Source organism: Lingula anatina, chromosome 9 (genome assembly GCF_051362555.1).
Source record: "Lingula anatina isolate TDL-2025a chromosome 9, LinAna3.0, whole genome shotgun sequence".
Lineage (NCBI taxonomy): Eukaryota > Metazoa > Brachiopoda > Lingulata > Lingulida > Lingulidae > Lingula > Lingula anatina.
In genome coordinates this window covers 12,776,054-12,800,485 of record NC_141775.1, presented here as the reverse complement: position 1 = coordinate 12,800,485, position 24,432 = coordinate 12,776,054, and the positions used below count along the sequence as shown (strand labels likewise).

The 24,432-nt window shown below is 39.0% G+C and overlaps 2 protein-coding genes across 4 annotated transcripts; both read left to right on the top strand.

Annotated features, from left to right (window-relative positions):
* The first annotated feature begins 2,109 nt into the window (after nucleotides 1–2,109).
* On the top strand, nucleotides 2,110–3,855 carry LOC106159247 (uncharacterized). The gene is made up of 3 exons (XM_013535470.2): nucleotides 2,110–2,413; nucleotides 2,724–2,922; nucleotides 3,195–3,855. Exons 1-3 carry the CDS (start codon nucleotides 2,351–2,353, stop codon nucleotides 3,725–3,727), a joined length of 795 nt encoding a protein of 264 aa, XP_013390924.2. The 5' UTR covers nucleotides 2,110–2,350; the 3' UTR covers nucleotides 3,728–3,855.
* Nucleotides 3,856–6,219: 2,364 nt separating this feature from the next.
* Nucleotides 6,220–24,421, top strand: LOC106159141 (uncharacterized). 3 transcript variants are annotated; one of them, XM_086994914.1, is made up of 19 exons: nucleotides 6,220–6,812; nucleotides 11,804–11,953; nucleotides 12,430–12,539; nucleotides 12,801–12,974; nucleotides 13,590–13,677; nucleotides 14,702–14,831; nucleotides 15,356–15,540; nucleotides 15,900–16,022; nucleotides 16,649–16,786; nucleotides 17,594–17,682; nucleotides 17,793–17,972; nucleotides 18,541–18,619; nucleotides 18,929–19,219; nucleotides 19,945–20,301; nucleotides 21,362–21,427; nucleotides 21,941–22,079; nucleotides 22,456–22,575; nucleotides 22,838–22,979; nucleotides 23,302–24,421. In XM_086994914.1, the coding sequence occupies exons 1-19, from the start codon at nucleotides 6,740–6,742 to the stop codon at nucleotides 23,467–23,469; spliced, it is 2,802 nt and encodes a 933-aa protein (XP_086851040.1). In that variant the 5' UTR covers nucleotides 6,220–6,739; the 3' UTR covers nucleotides 23,470–24,421. The 3 variants fall into 3 exon arrangements, with proteins under 3 accessions (XP_086851040.1, XP_086851041.1, XP_086851042.1); XM_086994915.1 differs by having other exon boundaries at nucleotides 6,221–6,812; nucleotides 19,945–20,001; XM_086994916.1 differs by lacking the exon at nucleotides 19,945–20,301 and having other exon boundaries at nucleotides 6,223–6,812.
* The last annotated feature ends 11 nt before the right edge of the window (nucleotides 24,422–24,432 follow it).

Here is a 24,432-nt window from a genome sequence, read left to right as displayed (position 1 = left end):
AAATTGTGTTTCAATATTTAATTCACATTTTATTCTTTCATTTTTTCCTGATGTATTTTAAGAAATGTGTTAAAATCTAAGCAACACCATATCCAACTTCAGAGTGATGATTGATGTATGGGTGTGTTTAACATATACATATATATATATATATGTATGAGATATTTCTCCTTTGAAATACCCATACGTTTTTTTCCAATTGTGCATTGGTGAGTAATCACTCCAAAGAAACAAACTAGAGTTGGCCGGTTCTCTTAAATCAATACTAATGATATGAGACATATTTAATGTAAACAATGCATTTCATCGATATCTCACTAGCTTTCGCAAGCATGTGTGAAACTGAATCCCTTTATATAATTCTATTATATTTTTCCCGATTTCTTTTTTTACGTAGTCCGAGCACACTTACTATATTTCGCTATGAACATCTCGTAACTAGGATTTATATGTCATCTACTAATTGGCGTGTGGACAAAAATAAATTATAGTAAGTGCGCTATTGCAAACAAACAAATCTCAGATTTTCGCGCCAATTTATCCTCTTAGTTTTCGGCTTATCCTTCTAATGCTCTGGCGGATCAGTGTCAGGGTATTTTACCTGTAAACCCAATGGTCAGTATCATAGCCGCTGGTCAGTACACGCCCACGCGGTGACCAGTGAGAGCTCGGACGGTATTAGGGGCTTTGTGCGCGTGCCAATGTATCTCATGCCACAGTGGGAAGTTTATTAATTATAGATCGTGTGTGAGTAGTGGTTTGGGGATTATGTAGGAAATTATTATTCGGTGAGGTTGATAAAGACGGTTATGTGAAATCGCTTATGGCAGGCAGGTGCGGCCGCTGAACGTTGTAAATGAAATTGTGCTACATCCTAAGTCTTAAACTGTTAGAAATTTATCTTAGCCAGGGATACAGTGTCTTTCCTTTTGATCTGGAATGAATGCCTCCCATCGTTAAAAAGTATAATATTGGTCGTTCCTTAATGTTTCCACGCAACAGCTTTCTAAAAATAATGTTGAACATGAAATAAAATACAAAAAATATCTTTTGGAATCGTCACAAGGCTTCCATTCTATGACTTGGGTTTGTCGTAGTCTCTTTTGTAATAATGACAAAAAAAATGTATCTTTCCCCCCAAAAAAATCATGTGTAAGAGCAATAACACATTTAACCTCTTTAGAAACCATTCATTTTTTTATCAAGGATCGTATTGTGGAAAATGCGTCGGTTTTTATCCCGTTTATTGTGGTCTTCAATCTGCTTAAAGTATTTTGCATCCATTAAACTAGTAGACTGCATTTAAAAACAAGTCAACGAACAGCGCAGTCGGATGTGGTAACATTTCCACAAAGTGACAAATAACGGAGATGCTGAAGGACACCGAAATTGGACATTCTTGCGGTCAGTTTGTATGCAAACTCTTGACGGAAACTGAAGTGGCCTGACTGGGGCAATCATTTGCTCTTTCACTTTTTTAATCATCGTGTTTAACAAGCTATGGCCAGCACGAATATACTTTAAAATACGTATGTCTTTTCTCACAGATTTTAAAGCAAAATTTAAAAAAGGACAAATGTGGTGTAAAAAATCAAAATCTAGGACCCGACTTTATGTAATTTTTCATATATTATCACCATTAAAATCGCCATTTTGATGACTGACCACAGACGCTGATTTCATGTTAAGATAAAGAATATTATCTTTATTTTTCTTCTCGTGACGTTTTTATTTGACAGTGTCAGCATTAGTCTGTGGTGCCAAGTTTGTTCCAAGGTACATAATTCTTTTCTTATGATTCTGTCGTTATCCATATTGTTGGCACAATTTTAAATCTTATTGGCCCGGAAACGGGATAACATTAGTAATTTCTTTCACATACTGATTGATATGCTTGAAATGTATATGATTAAGATTGGGAACCTGGATAATAAATAACAGAAATGTTTCGAAAGTGAAAACAAACATCACATTTGATTGGTTGAATACAACGGCTAGCCCCGCCTGCCAAGTAATCTCCATGGTTACGATGATTGATTAGTGAGCAACAAGTGGATTAGCAACACGTGGGTTAACTCTGCCGGCGTGTGGTCACCCCCTCCACTTAAAAACTGGACATTCCGCCAGACGAAGACAGACTGCCTCAGATCATCAGTTGGTCTCGGAAAGCAGTTTACTGTGTACTTTACTGTAGGACGAAGGCAATATTCAACACTGGTGGATAAAACACAAAATCAACGAACGAATTCTAAGACAGAAAATTAACGCTGGCCGCACCGTTGGATTACTTGTGGACCTGCGAAGTGTAATTAACAAGATTTTACAGCAGTGGTCAGTACTGTCGGCTAGCATGGGTTGTACGCGTGAGATCTCTACAGAAGAAGACATTGGAAAAGATAGAAGTCGTAGAAAGGTAAAAAAAACGCTCAGTTATTCAATAGCCAATGGATTGTATGTGCCCTGTTGCACAGTTTACATTTATGCAAAATGCGTTCTTTCTTGAAAATTATTTATGACTGATTTTAAAATGCCTGAAACGGCATTTAACTTACATGTTGCATTACCCCATCCATCTAAATTTTACCATCACAGATTGTGAGTATAATTCTTGAAAATATTAAAATGAGGTGAAAATGAAACGCAATTATTTTCAATCCTAACAAATAAATGATCACATAGGCCTTCTTCCTGGTTCTATACATCTGAATGATTTTTCTTCACAGTGTGCCAAATCTCTGGCCGAGAAACGCCGCCGGGGTCGAATCAACTCGTGTCTGGTTCAGTTAAAGCGGTTGCTGCTGGCCAGTCAGGAGGGGGCAGACGACAAGGCCTCCAAGATGGACCAGGCTGACGTCCTAGAGATGACGGTGAAATACCTGCGACGGTTGCGGCGGGATGAGACGCAGGGGAGGGGTGATGAAGGTAAGCGTGGTACGCAGGGTACTTACGGCTGAATTGAAAGCAGTTTAAGGCCATATTTTGATTATACTTGGAGTAAGCGGCGAAGTAGGACCTTAAATGAGATAAGGTCAGATATAGGCCTATCCTCAAATTATTAAGGCCACGACACGTAATCACCCAGGAATTTATTACTTTTTGTTCCTTTTAAGACCTCACACGCAATATTTAACGACACTAACAACATCACGTATTAAATTTTGTATGTAAATTAAAGCTCCGTTTGTTATTTTCAGAACACACACCGTCAAAAGAAAGCGACAATTACATACAGGGATACATGGATTGCACAGACGCTATTACGACATGTCTGAAAAGAGAGGGGAATCTAGACAAATTTATTAATTTTAGAATGTTGGATGAAGTGAGAAGTTACCACCGGTCTCACAACTCTCTTACTAAAGATGACTCCATCCAGGCAGATTCAGCATTCATTTCATCTACTCGGGGCCTGCATTATAAACACGAGGGGTCACGTGAGGAAAATCTGTCGTCTGCTTCACACAAGACAAGCCTCATGTCTCCTAATGTGCAAAAACTTGGTACCTTAACTGGAGAAGAATTGCCAAACAGTCCCACGACGAAAAAACTAACATGTTTACCGTTGTTTGTTTTTGTGAACACAGAACTCAAAGGCTCTTCAGACGTCGCAGACGGGAAAATCGTAACAAAAGGACAACCTTTCGAGTTTATGCCATCGCCGACTGCCGCCAGGGAATCCACGGAAAATTATAGCGACGAAAATGCATCAGTTTGGCGACCATGGTAGACTGTAATGAACCGATATCTTTATTTCAATTTGACAGACATTTAAAAATGCATTTCTTTGTATTATATTCTGCATTTTCAGAGACATCTGTATGTGTCAATAAAAGTGTGTGAATAGATTCAAGACCATTTAATGATTTATTAGGCTAGTTTATTATTGGGCCAGATTTATTTGTAACCAAGAGACAGCAAAACAGATGCTGTATTTGAAAGAATAATAGTTTTGATATTATTTTTGTTAACATAATGATACATGGTGTCTTTCTGGCCTAGTACTTAACAAATAAATTTCGAAGTCAAAATGGAAAATAATAAATTCTTTGATTCGTAGCCTACCATTTGTGTTATGTTCTGTTTCAACAGCGTCACAAAAATTATTCAAATACGCTTTGATGGCACTTGACTGAACCAAAGTCAATGAGGAAAAATAACTTTAGAATAAAAAAATAGAAAATGGAAAAAATACTTAAACAATGGAAGTATTGCACTGTAGTTACTGTATAGGGCCTACACAGTAACGCAGCAAACGATAATTTACATTTGATATTTTTCCAATATGTAATTGAATTTCCCTTTGTATTCAATAAGTGCGTAAGTCACGTCATTCATGAATTGGTCGGTATATTTCAACGGATTAGGTAAAATAGTTTCACTATCAGCGAGTGCGTACAGTGGGAAGGCGGGTTAGGGGGAGGCGCCTCCCTCCAGCTATGATGATGATCATGAAGGCATGGAGTTTTATTTTAATTTATTTTTTATTTATTTTTACTTTATTTATTTATTTTTTGTTAATCCTGTTTCACCCTCATCTCCCCTCCCCAAAGCATATTAGATACGCCAAAGCATTTCGTTCACAAAATTTTCGAAGCTTTACCAAGATAAACACACAAATAGTCACCTTTCTTGTGAGTGAGGCAACACAACCAAGAATGCGTAGCGGCACAACTGCTGCAATTCAATCTACCGCGCTGTATCTGCGTCCAATAGCCAAATCAGGTTTCGTAAACTTCTTTATGCTGTTTCAAATGAAATTAAGATAAAATATCAAAATACTGGAAGACGTAGAAATTGCCAAGTGGTGAGTGCATTATACATTAACTTATCTTAAAGAGGTAACATTATTGATCAATGTTTTGCATGCTTCTCTTCTCTTGCAGTATGAATGTGTTAATCATTAATAACGAAATTAAGAGGTTCACGAAAAATAACTTAATTTTAAACAATTATACAGTAAAACTGAGGCATGAGTAATAATAATAAAGTTTAAGATAACCGTTGACTGCACAATTTATCAAGCACTTCAAGTAACACCTGCTGATAATCAACATCGATAATAATTGAATTTTGAGAATAATAAACTAATGTAAGTTAGGTATTGGCAGCTTCATATTATCAAGGAGTTCATTGAAATTCATGAGTCAAAAATATGTCTGGATTTCGAGATTGGTGTGTCCATATTTGATCAATGATAAATTCGTAGTAATCCACCGTAATGTACACTGTAGTACCCTCGACAAGGGCCACAGATTGATTTTTCACCAGATATTCACAGATATGTCTTTGGTGAAATTCACAATTATTCTCCGTAAACCTCAGAGAAAATGTCCACATAATAATAACTGCAGCCCTGGTAGAGGGTAGCAATGTAGCAGTCGTCCAGGGCCGTACCCTCCGGGGGGGGGGGGGGGGGGGGGAGCAGGGGGGGCAGCTGCCCCCCCCCCCCTGGAATTTGGAATTTTACACACCACACCCTCCCCCCTCGGTAGCTTCGCCCCCTCGTGTCCGCTTACTGCCCCCCCCCCCCCCTTGCATTTTGCTCAGGCTACGGCCCTGGTCGTCGCCTTGAGACATTAGTCATTTCATAGTATTTATCTTCTCGTTGTCCGCAGGGTGCGTTACTAGTCCGTTACAATACTTAAATTTTGTATACTAAGTTAGAAGCCCATGATACAATGTATCAGAGGGTAGTATTCATCCATTATCCTATAAAGAGAACTGTTTTTCACCCTGAGTTCTAGATCTCAGTCCTTTTATACGTCCTTTTATACGAGTTTCGATGTTCTCTCGAAAGCTGAATTTGACTACATAAACACAGAAGGTGGGCGGGCCTTATTTGTTTCCTAATTTTATATCGATTATGCTTATTTCATATTTTTTCAACTGATCTTGTATTTCAAATGATGTATTTTCTTTTATAAATGGTACCCATGCACTGGAGGAAATAATTTACACAAGTGGCCGATTCAATTTCCCCCCCAAACTACTATTATGCAACAGTGTGCTGATAGTAGAGAGGAGAGTCAGGGTCCTCTAACACTCGGGACGATTGCTCGTAGTTTGGGGAAATTTACGGAAGACTCTTCCGTGATCCGCCCTGCGTTTCACAGAGTTTCTAGAAACTCAGCTCTGTTATGAGAGCTTCCAGAAAACCATCTGAAACACAGGGTGCTGAGGTCACACCAGGAAGTTACTCTTGTTGCTATATTGTCCTGATAAACCTATCCAATATGCAGCTCGGGTCTGGCCTGATAACACCACGCTATGAACGCAAGCTTGGCACATTGAAATCCGCGATAAGCCCCGTTGAAGTTTGTCCTGCGCAGAGAAAGCCATTTGTCATTTGTCAACATGGAGTTATAAGACGTCTGTAAGCCCGAGTATAAAAACGAAGTACAGTGTAGTCGTTTACATGGTTTTCTCTTAAGTACAACAGAATTATTACCGCACTTCTTTGCGAACTGAGGACATGCGTCAAGTCGATACAAAGGAATTTCGTGTACAACTGACAATTATCATGAAAGTAAAATTGGAACTGGACTCCACACATTTTAGTTAGAAGTCCATAGAATATAACAGCACGACATTTTGGTGACATTGGGGATGTTCGATTGGTGATAAATATTTCGGCTGGTGATAAATATTTCGACTGGTCTAAATATTAACACGGCGTATCTCTGTCATTAACACGACGTGTGTTTAATAAGGCACAAATGGTAGAGACGACACTGAAAAGATGGCGACGCGGATGTCATGGAATATACGTGTACTGCTAGCAATACTAAGTGTGATGAGATGTGCAGCAATAGGTAAGGTATAGCCTTTAGTCCTGACCATACATGTTACTGTATGTACAGAAGTTATAATTTGAAGTTAAATTAAAGAAACTGGAGTTTGGGGAGGGGGTTATTAGATCTAAAAGAGATCGCTTTCGTTCTCATCGTTATCATGTGACCATTTTCCACCATACTGGAGTATATGCCCTACTATTTTTTTTCGTAATTAAAGCGAGAATCGCCGGCTTAAAAATGCCCTTTTTCGAATGAATAACAAAGAAACGAAAAAGAAATAAAAAATCACAACACAAGTTTTTTATTCTCTCTTTCATGGTAATGATAATTGCGCGTAAATCATTTTCAAGAGACTAAACTCTGTTTTCCACACATTTTAGTCACTTCAGAAACTATTGGATTTCTGAGCATCAAATGCATCAGTAGTTATATCTTATATAAGACCACGACACTTGTTCATAATATCAAAATGCACAACTTCACTTTTTTTCATTTGTTACGAAGAAGAAAAAAGAAGAATTTTTTTTTTTAAAAACCAAGAAATTAAAAATTGTTTGGAGACCCACTACTCAACTGCTGTAAATTAAAACTGACGTAAATGCGCTTATTGTTTGTTTCCTATCTCCCCTCCAGATGACCCAGTTGATTATCACAATATATTGGAATACTTGGGCAGGTATTTTATTAGCCAAATATTTGTAGATTATTTTCCAAAGGTTGCAAGAATCAGAGAACTCGGAATGATTTATTTCGTTCAAATAACAACCATTAGAAAGGCACCACGAAATTTACGCAAAAGAAAGCTGAGCAGCACTGTCAGTAATCATTTTTCCTTTTTGTCTATTACTGCTTATTACAATGTACCATGATTTACATTTATTTGTTTGTTTGTTTTGTATTTATTTATTTATATCACCTTTTATTTATTATTATTATTTTTTTTGCAAGTTCCCTGCTTTACTGTTCGAATACTCATCATTTTTACTATGCAGAATTATTACCGCACTTCTTTGCGAACTGAGGACATGCGTCAAGTCGATACAAAGGAATTTCGTGTACAAGTGACAATTATCATGAAAGTTAAATTGGAACTGGACTCCACACATTTTAGTTAGAAGTCCATAGAATATAACAGCACGACATTTTGGTGACATTGGCGATGTTCGACTGGTGATAAATAGGCCTATTTCGTTCAGTTTAGATCATGTATAAAAGTTGAAAAGCATGACAAAACGTAACCAGTCTAAGTGTAAATTAAACAATCTCACAGTAACATTTAGCTGCCAAACAGAAAACAATTGCACTAGACAACCAATTTAAGGCCGGTGATAGTAAAAGGACCAAAGTCATAGAAACAAAGCCCTGGGCTTATAAGTTTTTATAAAAAATTAAAACAAACTTCCCAAAAGGCCAATTAAAGACGGGGATTAAGTACAGTGTCCAACGGAAGACGCTCTGGCGCCAATTTGAGGGGAAAAATGCCGTTTTCGGTATTGGGATTTTCTCTATAACCAAGACAGCTATTCAAGTGATTCAAAAGGCCTCATAAAGCTGGGTGAAAGCACTTCAGCGCGGTACCAGGGAATTGTCTTAAACTATTTACTTTTGATATTATCATCTTTTACGTTAAATTACCCCATATTTCAATGGCTTATTCACTTCAAAAGGCGATATCTTTCAAACAAACAATTTTCTCTTAAACCCCTGATATCATGCTGTAGTCCACATTCCTAACAACAATAGGTGCAACTTTTGTAACGATCGGTTGCTCAGATAGTGAGATATACTTGGCAGCGATTCACTTATCTCGTCAATATAGAAAGCTGTTAAAACAGCCAAAAACGTTCACAGGTTGGTTAACAGGGCTTATTAGTCAAATGCTTAGCTGGCAAATTTACCTGTTATCGGTTATACGATCAGCTGGAACCATTGCTTATTGTCATCTAAAAATATTTTGTTTGGGTGCTTTGAAGGGGCAGAAAATCGTGCTTTTGTTACATTTTCCGACCACTCGTTAGGCATGTAAGCGTGCCGCCATTTTGATTGACAGCTCTGGAGAGGGCCCTAGCCTTGTGATGCCCAGTAGGGTGTCAAGGATATGTAGAAGGAAGCGCTAACAAAGGCGATTACGTTTAACCGCAATTAAGAGGTGTGAAGTTGCATTTGAACGTTTCAATGGCTCTTCCTCGGCAATCGAGTAATTTTACCTGAGAGATTCCTTCTTTGTTATCGGCAAAGTGATCAGATAAAACTGTGTCGAGAGCAAGTGTCCGTCACTTGTGTTGATACGAGTTTTTTGACGGGTAACGCTGCAGGATTATTTTGCACGGCACTTGGTAGTCGTCAGATCAACGGAAAAATCCAGTGATTACTTCAGAGCGGTCTCGCTCAAAATGCCAGCTAAGATAAAGCGGAGACGCTCAGCTGCACAAGATTCAGCGGTAAAAGTGGCTGAGAGAAGGCTTTTGAATAAATATTTTATTTTTACACACATGACACTTAGACCCTATTTGCTTTTTACCTGCTAGCCTTGACTATTCTCGGGGTCTTTTTGTGATTTTCATTTTTGGACACTTGAACTCTTTCTTCCCGCTTGATCAGTGATTTTGAAATTGTTTTTCTCCAAATATCGCAAAATGCAAAGCCGCTAACATGCGTTTTTATTTTTATTGTTTTAATCATGCTGTCAACCTTGGATTTCTCTTGTTTGGATTTCTCTTGCTTGGATTTCTCTTGTTTGGCCATTCAAATCACAATTTTTCGCGTGTCTCTCAAGCTCCATGATATCATATCTTGGAGAATAAAATTTTATTTTGTCAACATTAGATTTACCTTTTGCAAACGGCGACCAACAATCATTTCCGGTTTCGTAACGTGTCGCAGATACGCTCGACGATATATATCGCAAAAATTAAAGGCTAGGCTAAAAGTATCCTTTTTTAGCTTTTTTTATTTATGTTTTTATCGATTTTTCTTTCATTTGTCAATTAATTTGGACGTTTCGATTAACTCTTTCACCCATTTATTAGGTATACAGAAATCAGTCATCCGACTGAACAAATAGGGCCGGTTTTCCCCAACCATAGGCCTTACTCTCAAAATTTTCCTTCTTTCCTCTGGAAAGGGACTTTTAACACGAACTTTTCTCTTCCCCATAGTGTACTAGCTAGACTTCTTCGCTGCTAAGCTGATGTAAGACTTATGACCTATTACCGCACACGTAATCGGCTTATAACTCATTAACTGTGCTCCGACCCCCTCATGGCAACGGCCCTTAGTAACAGAGGCGTGGCTTAGTTGTCAGCCTGACTGGGGCGCGTGCCGGTTGAAAAACTCATCAAAAGACGCATTTTGCGATGCAAATTCATAAAAATTATTACATCCAACGTTAGATACTTTTTTGATTAATATAAACACACAAAAAACTCAAAAACACGATTTTAAGCGTATTTAACCCTATCACCGGCCTTAAAATACTACTCCTGCGCATACGGCGATGTGCCTGCTGAGTTAGTGTCCAAGCGAGGAAAGGGACATGTAGTGTGCGTCAGATTAGCCGCATTCAGAACATTGGACTAACAAGTCTGCAGGTCAAATATGGCGACCCAGTACAAAGCATGCCGTCTAATCCGCTAATAGACATTGAATAGATATCCTGTGGGGAAGTATTCAAGTGGGTCGGCCATATTGAACCCTCGGACTAGTTAGTTCACTGTTCTGAATGCGGCCATTGATCCAAAGAACACCTTACTTATATAATCATATTATCGGCAGTGAATAAGAAAACAGTCATCTGAGCTGAGCTGTATGCACTGACGCCGGTACATCAGCATGTCGCTAAAAGTGTAAGCCGGCCTTAAGAGCCCTGTCCTGGTCCTCAGAAGAGGTACACTGTTAACACGGTAGCTTTGTTTGCCGAAGATTTTGCCGCTTATCACCACAATATTGATTTTAAAACACGTGTTGTGTTTGGTTTCGAACGGACGTGCATTATCTCAAGCCTAATTTGTATACGACGTTACCCAATAAACTCTGTACCTACATCCGAAAATACATAAATGTGTTACTTATAAAGGTAGGTTTTAAAAAGCAAACAGAGATATAAAAAGTCGCTTCCGTTGCAAGATATTTCAACATTTAAAGGAATGAGCAATTTGTTAACGTTCACTTGTAAAGAGGGGCAAGGGTTAAACCAAAAGCGCGTCTCCTCAATGTTCGTCCGGAAGAGTTGTAATTTGGATTCCGAACGTGCATTTAATCAACTGCAGCTCTGGCAACTTTTTAAGTCTGTCACCTTTATCAGGGAAAGTGGATTTCCAGAGAACAGTGCACACTGCCGTACTCTTGTTGACCTACCGTCCCCACGCACACTGCCGTACTCTTGTTGACCTACCGTCCCCACACACACTGCCGTACTCTTATTGACCTACCGTCCCCAAGCACACTGCCGTACTCTCGCTGACCTACCATCCCAACGCAAACTGCGGTCATCTGGCTGACCTACCGTCCCAGCGCACACCACGGTCTTCTCGCTGACCTACCTTCACAAAGCACTCTGCGGTCCTCTCGCTATGCGACTCATAGTTGGTTTAAAAGTTGGGACCTGTATTTTAGCCTGCTTGATCCAAGATTAATCAGCTGCAGCCCTGTCAATTTCTATAATCTGTCACCTTTATTAAGGAAAGTTAATGGCTTTCCAGAGAACAGAGCACACTGCGGTCCTCTCGCTGACATACCGTCCCAACGCACACTGCGGTCGTCTCGCTCACCTACCTTGCCAGCGCCCACCACAGTCTTCTCGCTGGCCTCCCTTCACAAAGCACACTGTCGCTCTCTCGCTGATCTACCGTCCCGGCGGGATCTTTCCACTAGATATTTTATTGATATATAATGCCCAACTGCCTTTCTTATACTGAACTCACTTCGTGGTTTTCTTTTTATTTGTCAGTTTTATTTTGCTGTTGCCATTATTAAATTTTTCCTAAATTGAACATTCACGTTACCCTTAGATGCCATCGTTCCACCGGATTGCAGCTTCGAAAGTGGCGACCTCTGCAGTTGGATCCAGATGTCAGACGATGATTTTGATTGGTCATTAAGGCGGGGAAGGACGCCCACTGGAAGAACTGGACCTGATGCTGACCATTCATATGGAAACAGTGAGTGTAATGGCTAAAATGCGTCTTAACTGCCTGGCCACAGTTAACATGCAAGTAATCAGTATCGTGTTTAAGAGTCCTTGGGTCTTATTATTATTATTATTATTATTATTATTATTATTATTATTATTATTATTATTATTATTATTATTATTATATGATGTTTTCCAGGGCGCAATGTTGGTTGTATTGACAATATCCATTGTTACTTGTGCGCCTTCAAAGAGTTATGTCTAATCAGCATATTCGGAGGGATTCGGTATTTTGATGAGGAAGAGGGTTTCAGGGGTTGGGGATCAGAATATAAGGACAACGCCTGATACCGATATTGTTTTAATTCGCAACCACGACTGAATTATGCGAAACAATTTTTGTATTTAATGATTAACTGCTTCATCATTTATTTATCTATTTATTTGTTTGTTTGTTTTCTTATTCATTTAGCATTTACTTTATTTATTCATTTATTCATTTAGCTTCCGGAACCTACATCCATATAGAATCTTCTAACAGGCTTTTCATGGAAAGGGCGAAAATAGAGAGTCCGATAATGAATTCGTTCCTCCTCGGTCAAAACCAATGCGAGGTATGTCTGCACTGAATAAAAAAGATAAACATGAAGTATCTGTATTGATCCAAACGAACTCATGTTCAGAATTTTGTTATTTCTAAATTCCAATACATGTATACAAACTGTAGTTAGATGTACGTATAATCAAAACTGTGAGACGGTTAAAGACATTCTGTTACTCATCATATTTCCACGCCAAGCCAAGCACAATTTTAGATGTTTTTTAAAATACCGGTAATTATAAAGGATAAGTTTTGTCGTCATTTCTATCCACAGTTCAGTCTCTACTATCACATGTACGGAGATGATGTCTGGGAGTTAAGGGCATGCGTACAGATGTTGGCGGACGGTAGCTGTTTCCAAGGCAACCCAGTTGTCGCAAGTTCCAACCAGGGAAATATATGGAAAAAATACACGCAGGCACTCCCCGCCTCACAGGGGCAGTTTAAGGTACATATGTACAGTAAGAACAACATCAGATTAATGTAAGAACAACACACGGACAACCAGCAATACCCACTGCCATGTTCCCCATTCCACGGTTCTTTCTCGTCGTAACAGATCTCTTTGTCTCATTCACAGAAATTTTGTCGCTGTTGCTCCAACCGATTTTAAGAACTAGACTGAGTATTTTCTATTAAAAAAGAATAATAAAAATATTTTCCTGAACCAAAATCATGTACCTGTGTAACAAATAAAATAAATGCGAATGTCAATGGGGCTGTATATAAAAAACAACAACAACAATTTTTAAATAATTCCCAAACCTTTTCCAGTTGTTTTCTGAATAAGCCCCGTATACAGAGGCTCTGTTTACATTGTATAACATATGTCTACTGGTATAAGTTCTTGGTTTGAACATCTGCCAGTTAAATTAAATTCACTATCTGGGCCAAGCATTTTAATGGTGCTAAATTTTACCACTTTATGAAATCTCCCTAGCCAAATGTCATAATGCTTACATTGCAATATAAGTAAGACAAATACCATTATTTCCAGTTTGCATTTCTCTTTAAATTAATTGCATGATTAAAATGTGCTATATTTGATTCCATCACCTTGCAGATCGTGATAGAGGGCGTTGTTGGCACAGGCAGTAGAGGAGACATCGCCATAGATGACCTGGTGTTTTCAGAAGGCTGCCATCTCACAGGTGAGGACGAATACAGCCGGAAAACTTCGGCTAATTCCGTAATTGAATCATACTAGTGGCGTGGGGGTACGCAAAGGGCCGGGATTACCCGAATGGCAGACAATCTACAATGCTTTCATCTTGTGGAGTTTCTCAATCGTGCGTACTTGGCCATGAATACATTTTGAATTTTATGGTCTATTGGAAAATACTCGAAGGAGGATCTCAAACAGAAAGTGTAAATTTGGAAGACAGAAATAATCTTCAAGAGTACTAGTGTTTTAAACGTCTGTCATATAAAAAAAACTCTTGCCACCTATCCTAGACACAATTTTGGGTTCAGCCATAATCCGTGACCACGAAAAGACAGAATATTATCTTGGTCCCACAATTCCAAATGCCCCTAGCTGCCCCATACTGAAATGTTTCTTAGCAGTAAAACAGGTGTTGCGTACTGATATTATTTCACTTTCTGACAGTGCCCCCTCCCACCCGGTTTGTAAAATGCATGCTATAGATAAAGTATGTCATATTGGCCTAAAATAAAAAGAAAATCAAAAATAATCAACTAGACAAAAGTTATTTCACTAAAATGAGAATCTGAATGTAGGCATTACTTACAAGAAGTGAAATGTAGTTTGTAAGAATGAGAAAGATACAGTATATTTGTCACCCTGTCTGTAACATACCACAGTGGCGGATTTAGAGGGGGCTCAGTGGGGTCCTGACCCCCCCCCCCTTCGATTTCTGGTCCCCTCTTGAAATAAGAATCATATTTCTAAACCGTACTAAATGGCACCGTTCGCCCTTTAAAATACCAAAATTTTTCGGGGCCCTTCGGCAGACAACGAACCCAACGCCAAGTGACATCCGCAGACCCCCTTCAAATAATCCTGGATCCGCCCCTGTACCATCACCCACCCCACCCGTTCCCACCCCTCCTCCACCCCCACCCAGCCAACCCCACTCCCACCTCCTGTGTTTTCGTCTTTGCCACAAGGAACACGTGGTTTCATAGACATATGGTTTCACTATGTACTTTCAGGGGAGTTCTCTGTACTTTTGGACTCCGATGCAAGTCTGTCAGCGGGGATTCTTCAAGTGTTCCACGGGGGTGTCACAAAGAGAGTTTGCGCATCGCAGAATATGGGAAACATCGCCACCGTCGCTTGCAGGTATGATACTACATGTACATACATGCAGCTGAACAGTCAATATATAATTACGGTCAATATATCTTCCTTTTTATCGTCATCGGTACTTCTCATTTTTTTACTACGACATGAAATTCATATTTTTTCATATACATAGTCTGTACTGTTAAAGGTTATATATCAATCCATATTTGACAAGCACTATTGCAGCAGAGAACATCAATTGACTTCACGCTACCCCACATATGGAGGCCATCTTTGATTTGAGACACAAAATGACCGCCGATTGCTTCCATAACGTTAAAAAGGCTTCCTTGTCCCAAATGTACAGTAGTCAGGTTTGAAAATCTTCACATGTCTTAAGGCAAAAAACCTGATAAAAATATGAAATTTTATATTTATGGCATCTAATTTTGCATAATTTATGCTAATTATGCTAATTTATGCATCAATAGAGATTGTCTCCATGAATAAGAAAGTTAGACATTTGTAGTAAAAATGCAGCGTTTGACCCCTCAACAAGCCTGCTCTACTTTTTCCGCCAGGGAATTGGGGTACAAGTCCGGGACAGCACAGAGGTCTACAGTCACAGCTCCCTTGCTGCCATTACTGCCCTTCACCTTCGAATGTACCGCAGTCTCGAGGAGACTTCGAGACTGTACGAGACAATCCGCCACACCGTCCTGTCAAACTGCCGGGGAACAAGAGGTGATAAATGTACAGTGCGAGGGTAAGTTCTGCAGTAGCTGGGCCCAATAAGGGCCCTTTATGGGTAAAACGTGGCTTCAGTTAGACTGGGTACCAGCGGGATCGAACTGTCTCCGAAATGATTCTCGCTAAATTGCATTCATTTTAAGCGTGCACGAAAGTTAATTACCCCCCCACCCTTAGCGTTTCGTGCCAGACATTGAAGCCGCTAGCTTTTATACTACAAGCCGCATGGTCTTCGCTGAGTGTGTTTACAGACATTTTTATCACATGAGGAGTTTACAATGTACTCGTTAAGTACTTATTTATATCTTCAGTCATGTTATTACTTATATGGTTCTCCTTACGCTACTTTTTATAAAAGTTTATCGATTTCCCTAGGTTATCAGAGACAGTGTCAATCGCACGACGAGTTCACGTGTGACAACGAGAACTGCATACCTCAGAGCGGTGTGTGTGACTTCAGGGACACGTGTGGAGATGTCTCGGATGAAAAGAACTGCAGTGAGTTCATTGATGTTTGTAATAGTTTTGCAAGGGCCGATAAAATGGAACAAAGAGGACATGTGCTGTTTGCCCTCGTCAAATTACCTTTTAGGGCACCTCCTTGATTCCCCCACGTCTCCCTCACAAAATATTCTGCAAGTACAGGTAGCTTATACTGGCCGATGCCAGAGAAAACCGAGTTTTTTTTTCCACCACCATCATCATTCAAAGCTTAAAGTGTTCCACTACTGGACAAAAGCCTCAGCATGCTTCTTCCAGTGTTTCTGTGTATTCTACCCTCATAGCAGTGTTTATAAGGTATTTTAATAAAATAATTAAATAATTAAAATTAGGCCTAAGAGAACAGTCTGAGTATATACGATGGTCTGGGCATGGTTCTTCCCAGCCATGTCACATCGCCAATACGCCATTATGGCCCCATTCAGAATAGGGGACTAACTAGTCCGAGGGTCAAGTATGGCCGACCTACTTGAATACTTCCCAATGGGGAATCTATTCAGTGTCTATTAGCGGATTGGACGGCAAGCTTTGTAATGGGTCGGCCATATTTGACCCTCAGGCTAGTTAGTCCCCTATTCTGAATGAGGCCTATATGTGTATTGTATTTTCATTCTATTTTACAGCACATTTTCCCGCCAGATGTGATTTTAACGAAAGCTCTGCTTGCATGGCGCAGTGGATTGTGGGAACGGGTTGGACCTCGGCAAGGGGAGACTCGTCAGGGTCAGGGGGACCAACTTCTGACCATAACGGAAGAAATGGTATAGGCTAGCCGTGTTTGAACAAAAGCAGTTGATAGCGTTTGAGTTCATGGATAACTTGTTTAGATTAGACTTTTTATTTCAACGATGTCATAATGTTCAACATGTTTATGTTTATGCTTTAGAAATCGATCAAGGGTTATGAAAAAGCATTCATTTTGTGTTGAAAGAAAGTGATTTGATTTTTCTGTTTACCTATCTCCCACGTGAATAACAAGCATTTGGCATCAGTTTGTTATTCCCTTTTTAATTTAGCGGGGGTTTTCATAATTCTTAAAATAATTCATCACTTATTAATATACAAACATACGACAAACATGCTAAAATGTTTGACGTGATATTTTTTTGTATTGACATACAAGCCATTTCATATTTTTCTGGGGTTTATTTCCAATGTAGACCATTTACTCAAAGATTAGACGTACCTTCAATAAAATGATAATCAATTTTGTCACAACAAATAAATTTCATTGGCACATTCTCATTTTTATGACATGTATGACCCGAAGCTTTTGGACCCTGTATTGAAACATAAATTTGTAATTATTTTCTAGTATATATCCCGTTACATAAGATTTCGATTGATCAAAACATCACACATTTTATATCCGAGTATACGTTTCGTGTGTGTGACATTCAAACAGACAGAAAAGTGGTAAGCTTTAAATACGATGCTACATAAACATTTGCATTAAAAAACTGCAGAATAACAGTACATATGTGAACATGTCTTATGACGCTCTCTGTTAAACGTATTATTGAATTAACAAAACTGGCGATATGAAACGTTGTTTTCTTTTTATGTAGATACAAATTATCTTCTCATGGCTATCACGTCAGCTGGACAGAAAACAGTCACCTTCCCACATACTATAATACCAGACCAGCATTGCAAGGTACAATAATAGAGAGATTAAGTTTTGGCATAAACATATTAAGCTTATTAGTTCGCCATATGGGTGGTAAAACCGCATTACAATTTAAATCGCGCCTTATCTACTTTCAGTTTCGTTTCTACTATTGGGCCAACAGACATTCGTCTGTGATGAGCGTATCAACGCCATACGGCAGACTGATGTACCCATTGTGGTCAAGTTATGGGCGGTACACAGTGGACATGGCCGGGACGTGGCAGTATTACGAGGTCCCCATCAGTGTTGTGAACTCCCAACTTCCAAATGCAAAGGTACGGAAAAAATTTTTCCTTTGGCCCGAGAAACATTCATGTCAAGTTAGACATTTGTACTATAAAATGCAGCGTTTGACCCCTTAACAAGCCTACTATATTGGTATACATGTAATTGTTCGTTTTGTTAGGGAAATTTGCTGTGCCACTGTCAGGTTAACCACTACTCTCACATTGGGAAACGTCAAGGACCAATATCAGAGGCATTTCAAAATTAAAATTAATAAAAGTATACCGCGGCGATTACAAATGTCCTTCTACGGTAGATCACGAATTCCGGATAACTGGAGGCTCGATCGTCTCTGACTGACTCGTTTAACTTCAAACTAAATTCTTAAAGGTCAGATTTTAAAAAAAGCGTGCACATACCGAGTACAGCAGTTTGAAGGTAAAGAAGCTGACGCTGCTTGAGCTTAGAGTAGGCAAAACTTTGATCGCTCGGCAAACTGATTTTCATAATTTTAGTTGTAATGACATCAAAAACGATCAGATGTAAAACGCATTTTCTTTCCTTATCTTTGTAGATTTATAGTTGCTCTTTAATGATAATATTTCCACATTTGTTTAGATCTCTCTGACGGCCAATCCAGACGGCCATACTGTCGTCGCCATTGATGACGTCACTCTGACCCCAAGCTGTCGACTGGGCAAGTTATATTCCTTCATTTACCGTTTTCTGTGTCATTTATTGTTTCCTGTGTGATTAAATTAAGTTGTGATTTATTGGGGTTTGGTACCTGTACGGGAAATAACAAATTTCAGGATAAAAAGAAAAAGGAAAAAAATGGGTTTAGTCGTAACTGATTATGAGCAATTATTATGCGAAAATAATCATTGTGAGAAGCAAGACAGCGTATTCGTCAAGATCTTAAAAGATCTTTACTTGTGATCTTGGGCACATTTAACTACTGTTTTGGTGGGACTTTTATGTTATAGACTATGTTTTCGGATTTTAGTTACTTCGGTAACCACCGCCACTTCTTCAATACACACGACGAAAAACACCGCACGTGTGACGTTATCGTCCACCCTTCCAAGTAGGTCTACAGTGCGGTCAAGCACGACCACGAGACCGCTCGTTACAAAAACTTCTAGCCGTATCACGCACAGTTTCACCACCGAAGAAGGTCCCTTAACATCGACCTCGACTACAGAAGGACGGGCAAAATCAACGGCAAAACTGGGGACCGTTGGTTTGACCACCAAGATGAAGCAACCGACGACAACAACGCCAAAGGGTACAACCGGTAATTTAAAAAAATGGCACCTGGCAAATGAACAATTTTAAAGAATTTCTTAATCTAGACCATAGATGTAACAGGAAGAGTTGAATAGAAATGCTTTATGTGAAGTGCGAGGAGCCATTCAGAAAAGAAGATCCAAGTTTCAACTGACCCAAGGATAAAATGTGGCGGACTCTACAAGAAAGGAAGACCGCTTAATCCTGAAATGGTCTCCCACGCGTCATCCCTCTGAAAGGACACAGTAATTAAATCTCGGCTCCATTTGACCGGACGCGTGGGGAGGCGTGTGAGAGGATAACGCCGTCTTCCTTCTATGGAGGGTCCGCCATATTTAATTCTTGGATCAGTTGATACTCGGGTCTTCTATTCTGAATGGTCCCTAAGTTTTGATCTAAATTTTGGTTTTGTGTCTGTCGAAATGTATGCTCTGTGCCTCCTCCAGTTGTGTTCTGTTTTTTGGCGTTGCTGTGTAATGTGTATGAAAAACCCATCTCCTCCGCTCTCACTCACTCTCTCTTTCTCTCTTTCCTTTCCCACTTTTTTCTTTACTTGTTGTTATTTTAGTTTGCTTGGATTATTGGCTTGCTTTTGTTTGGCCAGTGAATGATCTAGCTACTAAAAGTACAGTACTACTTTCAGAGTGCAGTGATTTATTAATGGTCATTTTCATCCGTGTGCAAGTCGCCAATAGCAAAAATAAATGAGAATTATAATTGTTGGTTTTTCAGATATTCCTAAACTCAAAACGGAAACAATGGAAATTTCTAGTAGTAATATAAACATAGGTGCATCCTCGGCGATCAAAACGCAATCCACCACAACCACACTGTTCTCCTCTAACACAATGCAATCAATAATAACGGTATCTGACTCCACGCAATTACCCACATACGCTGGAAACACATTAATATCAACAACAAGAACAACACCAACATCACCTGATAGTAAAGCAAGTACTCCGAGACAGACTGCTTACTGGACTGCGTCTTCTGCTGCTTTGCCTTCGTCTTCGTCCACTGCTTCGGTGGGTTCTTCTCGGCAGGTTCTCTCCTCTTCGCCAACGCTCGTAGGATCCACCTCTTTGTGTAGGCTTTGGTTTTTTACTCAGAACCATGCTAGTGAGGCTGAAACCTCGCAAGTGTTCGAAAATTCATAGGCCCACGAGATGATAGACCTTTTGCGATCAATGCCACTTGTGATTTGCCTGTCTGTCGTATATTCGAGCTGAGCCGACTAATTACCTGGCTAATTACGACACGTGACCCTATCTGAGAGAGCGGGTTTGATTTTGTATACTGGCAATATTTTGATTAGCGACACATGATAAGATTGATAAGCAGGTACTTTAAAAAATTTATTTCCATTTTCATGAAAATTCTGAAGACACAATGATGACATAAATAGACCTGTAGGAGAACAGGGATCCCCTCATAAAACCTCGAACTCCGCACGCTTTCAAAGAAAAAAAAAATAGATAATAATAATAAATAAATAATAAACAGAAACAAGGCTGTGGTTTGGACATCTCGGCACCTGCCAGTGAGTGGTTTCAGAAGTGATGCTTTGTGGCATTGATGCAAAAGGTCTATTATATAGTGTGCATTTTGTTAAGGCTAAGCCTCGTGAAACAGTTTTCCAAAAAAAGAACCCCAGCAAGCACGTCACGTTCGGATCGCGTGGCTAGCACGTTGCTACCACATTATAATAACGTCATAACCACGGATTAACCACGTGGAACCAGGAACCAACGTGACGTGTTTGCTGGGACCATGCTGTGAGTTTACTTACATTACGGTTTCACCTCACTAGAGTGCACGCCTTTTTATGCTTTGTCATGCTTGTTGTGTATCATTATGGGATGTATACTGAGGTATGCAAAACGCGAAGCTCAGATTGACGACTTTAACAAAAAATGTTGATGTGAGTGTCTAAATAACGGCAGTCTTGTTAACTATAAGTAAAATTACCATGCTGAACTTTTGTATACATGTGATCAAACATTGTTTATTTGTGCAAATGCTAAACACGTGTTTTTGTACCTTTTCTAATTATGTTAATTAAGTCTTAGACATCATACCCCAAGGGTATCATGATTTGCATTTATGGCTCCAATTTTTAACATCAATTGTTTGCTAATGTTTCCAGTTACCGAAAAAACTACGCCTAAAGCTGTACACGGGCAAATCACGACTTCATCTGGAAACATAAAAAGTGGGTGTTAATTCAGGAGCAAAATAGTACGGTTGACTGCTGGTATACTAGAAATCAAAGTGGTACTTCAGATGTTTTAATAAATGTTTTTATTCCATTAACTAGTATGCGTACATATTTATTCTTATGTTAATTTAAAAGTAATTTTCCCTTTTCATTAACTTGTTCAGTAGTTTTTAGATATATAGTACCTGTTGATTATCAGTTCTTCGCTTAATCATTCATGTTCTTATCTGTTCATGAGTAAATGTCTGTCTATTCGTTTGTTAGTTGTCCGTCCGTCTGCTGCTTTATTTATTGTTCCTTCTTTATCGCAGATATGCTTGCGGTTACATAGTAGGCCAGCATCTACCGGACCTACTTGATATAATCAGGCACAAATACATGTACCATAAAAAACTATCAACCTTGTTTTAATGTGATGTCCACTCAGTCAATTTATTCATTCTTAATAGAATAATTTATTCATAAAGTCTTCGTTTTTTCTTCTTTTATTTAATGATGGGCGGTTAGGTACAAATAGCGGTCAAAATAGTGTAGATGGAGGCCTCATGGCTGGTATAGTGGTCGCCGTGCTGTTGCTGGGGATCATCGTTGGGGGCCTGGTGATATTTTTTGTTTTCCGGGCGAGGAACCAGAAACCAGCCCAGAGGTAAGTACCACGTGACCCAACGTGGCTGACTACGTCATACCTCGTGACCACAACATGACAGACCATTGTCATCTCCGTGTTTCACTAAGGACAGATCTTATATTATTTTACAAAATGCGGAGATTTGTAATTGTTCGCCTGCAGCTTAAATGTGCCGCATGTCGATGAAATAGTTTAGAATTTGCCTAGATGTTTTGACAACCCTACAGATGGTGTGCCAGTTAGTGTCACACAAGAATTGCCTTAAATAACTAGAGGAACCCCAAAAAAGTATTATACAAGTCAATTTTTTTAATAAAATAACCATTTATATATATATGTATATAAATTTACATTGTAATTCACACGTTGTTCTCCTTATGTATTCACTGTGCAGTGGCAGTGAGCCGGCGGTGGCCTATTATCCAGAGCCCCATTACCAGTCGCCAAGTGACTACGCCGATGTAGAAAACACTTACGCAACTCTCGATTCTATCCACGGGGAACCCGATGACGGGTAACTTATGCTCTCTCTCTCATCAGCATATATCAATAGAAATGTGCTTTTTTTAGAAAGCATTATCAAAAACGTTTACATTTTGAATAAAAAAAATAGTAACAGCCTTGATAAATTCATAAGTTATTAATTACTTTTAATGGAAGCATTGTGAAACCTGTTTAGATTTTGCAGTTTTAAATATTGTCACAGCCTCGATAAAATCAGATACTTCATTGTGTGATGCTCAACCTTAAAGTATCACTGCATGTTTTGTATACAGTTACTGCTCGCCCTCGTCGCACTATATGACGCTGAACAACGCAACATCTCGGACGCCAGATGGCGGGAGTGACGATTACGACGATGACGCTCCTTATGCCAAACTGAAAGAGAAGACTTCAGGAAACGCTAGAGTCAGAGAGGTAAGAGTACTCTTGAAAGGAGAAATTTCAGTCGTTTTTTTTTAAATATTTGTACCATGTGTACTAGTATGCACTGTGCTTGGGAAGCATTGTGGCGTTACAGGTACCTAGGCTCATAATGACCATTGTGCATGGTGTTTCTGGAAAAGAAAAATGAACTGGGTCTAAAACGCAACCAACATTAATTCCATGAAGAAATAACAAGTACGTGTTGTACATGTGCGGGTCACTCATTCTGAATGTAATTAACTGGTTTTTCTTCGGCTTCATATACATGTAATTATCGAGTTCACATGCCTTTTTTTTTTTGCTCTATTTTCAGGGTACCAACCTAAAAACGGAAAACCCGAGTTATGGAATGGCACCGCTCCCACCTGCCCCTCCCCCGCCACCACCGCAAGCTACCCCATATAACAGACAGTCCAGCTTTAGAAACCCTCTTTACGGCAGCCAACTGACAGCAGCAACTATGACAGAAATCGATATGTGAAAATAATCATAAAAAAAAAGGATGAATTAGGAAAGTTTTTTCAAACAAAAGATGTATCAACAACCGTTGAACCATGAAAAAAGTGCGAAAAAAATAGTGACAGGATAAAGGCTGTTAGTTTGGATTCTTCTATTCTGAACAATTTGTATCAGCAACCTTTAATGGTACATACTACAGTATGAACCAAACACCGGTGGAGCGTGGATTCCCGATAACACGTATAAACAACTTCTACTAGTTTCTTATACAGCTCAAATTAAGTCGACATGCCAAGGGATAAACTGCATAAAACACTCGATCAGCTATAAAAGAGCTTTAGACTGCTCCCTTCTTTAAATTTTTGGTCAGAAATTTAACCTACTTATGTGACCTACTTTTCTGCCCCACGTGTAAACAGCATAGAAAGCTAGCAGAAAATCAGTTCAAATATCATTTTTCTGGTAATATTAAAGAATGTCTTTTGGTAATTCTCTTAGTTATACTATTTGAAATTAAACTATATGGCATTTGGTTGGTTTTTGCGGCAAAACATTGACTTCATATATACATACATGTATATAATGCATCTTTAAGTTTTTAGCTTCAGCCTTTTTTAAATTTTCAATTTGAGATCTATATTTAAGAACAATATTTTAGTATTTTTTACAGAGAAAGAATTGTGAAAAATGTCCGCGTACAAACTCAAATAGCTTAAAATAATAGGGACATTGGTAATAACTTTTAATTTTTGAATGTTTACAAGGTAGAACTATATTTTTGTGGCTTAGTTCCCACAGACATCTAGATCAATCTATCTCTCTCTCTATATATATATATATATAAAGCCCATAATTATCTTTGATAAACTTTTTTCATATCAATTGTTTGTGCAGGAGTATAACCATGTGAAACATGCAATATACCTAACAAAGACATAACTGCAGTTTATTTCTTAATAAATTCATACCAAATGCTTCTTTAACA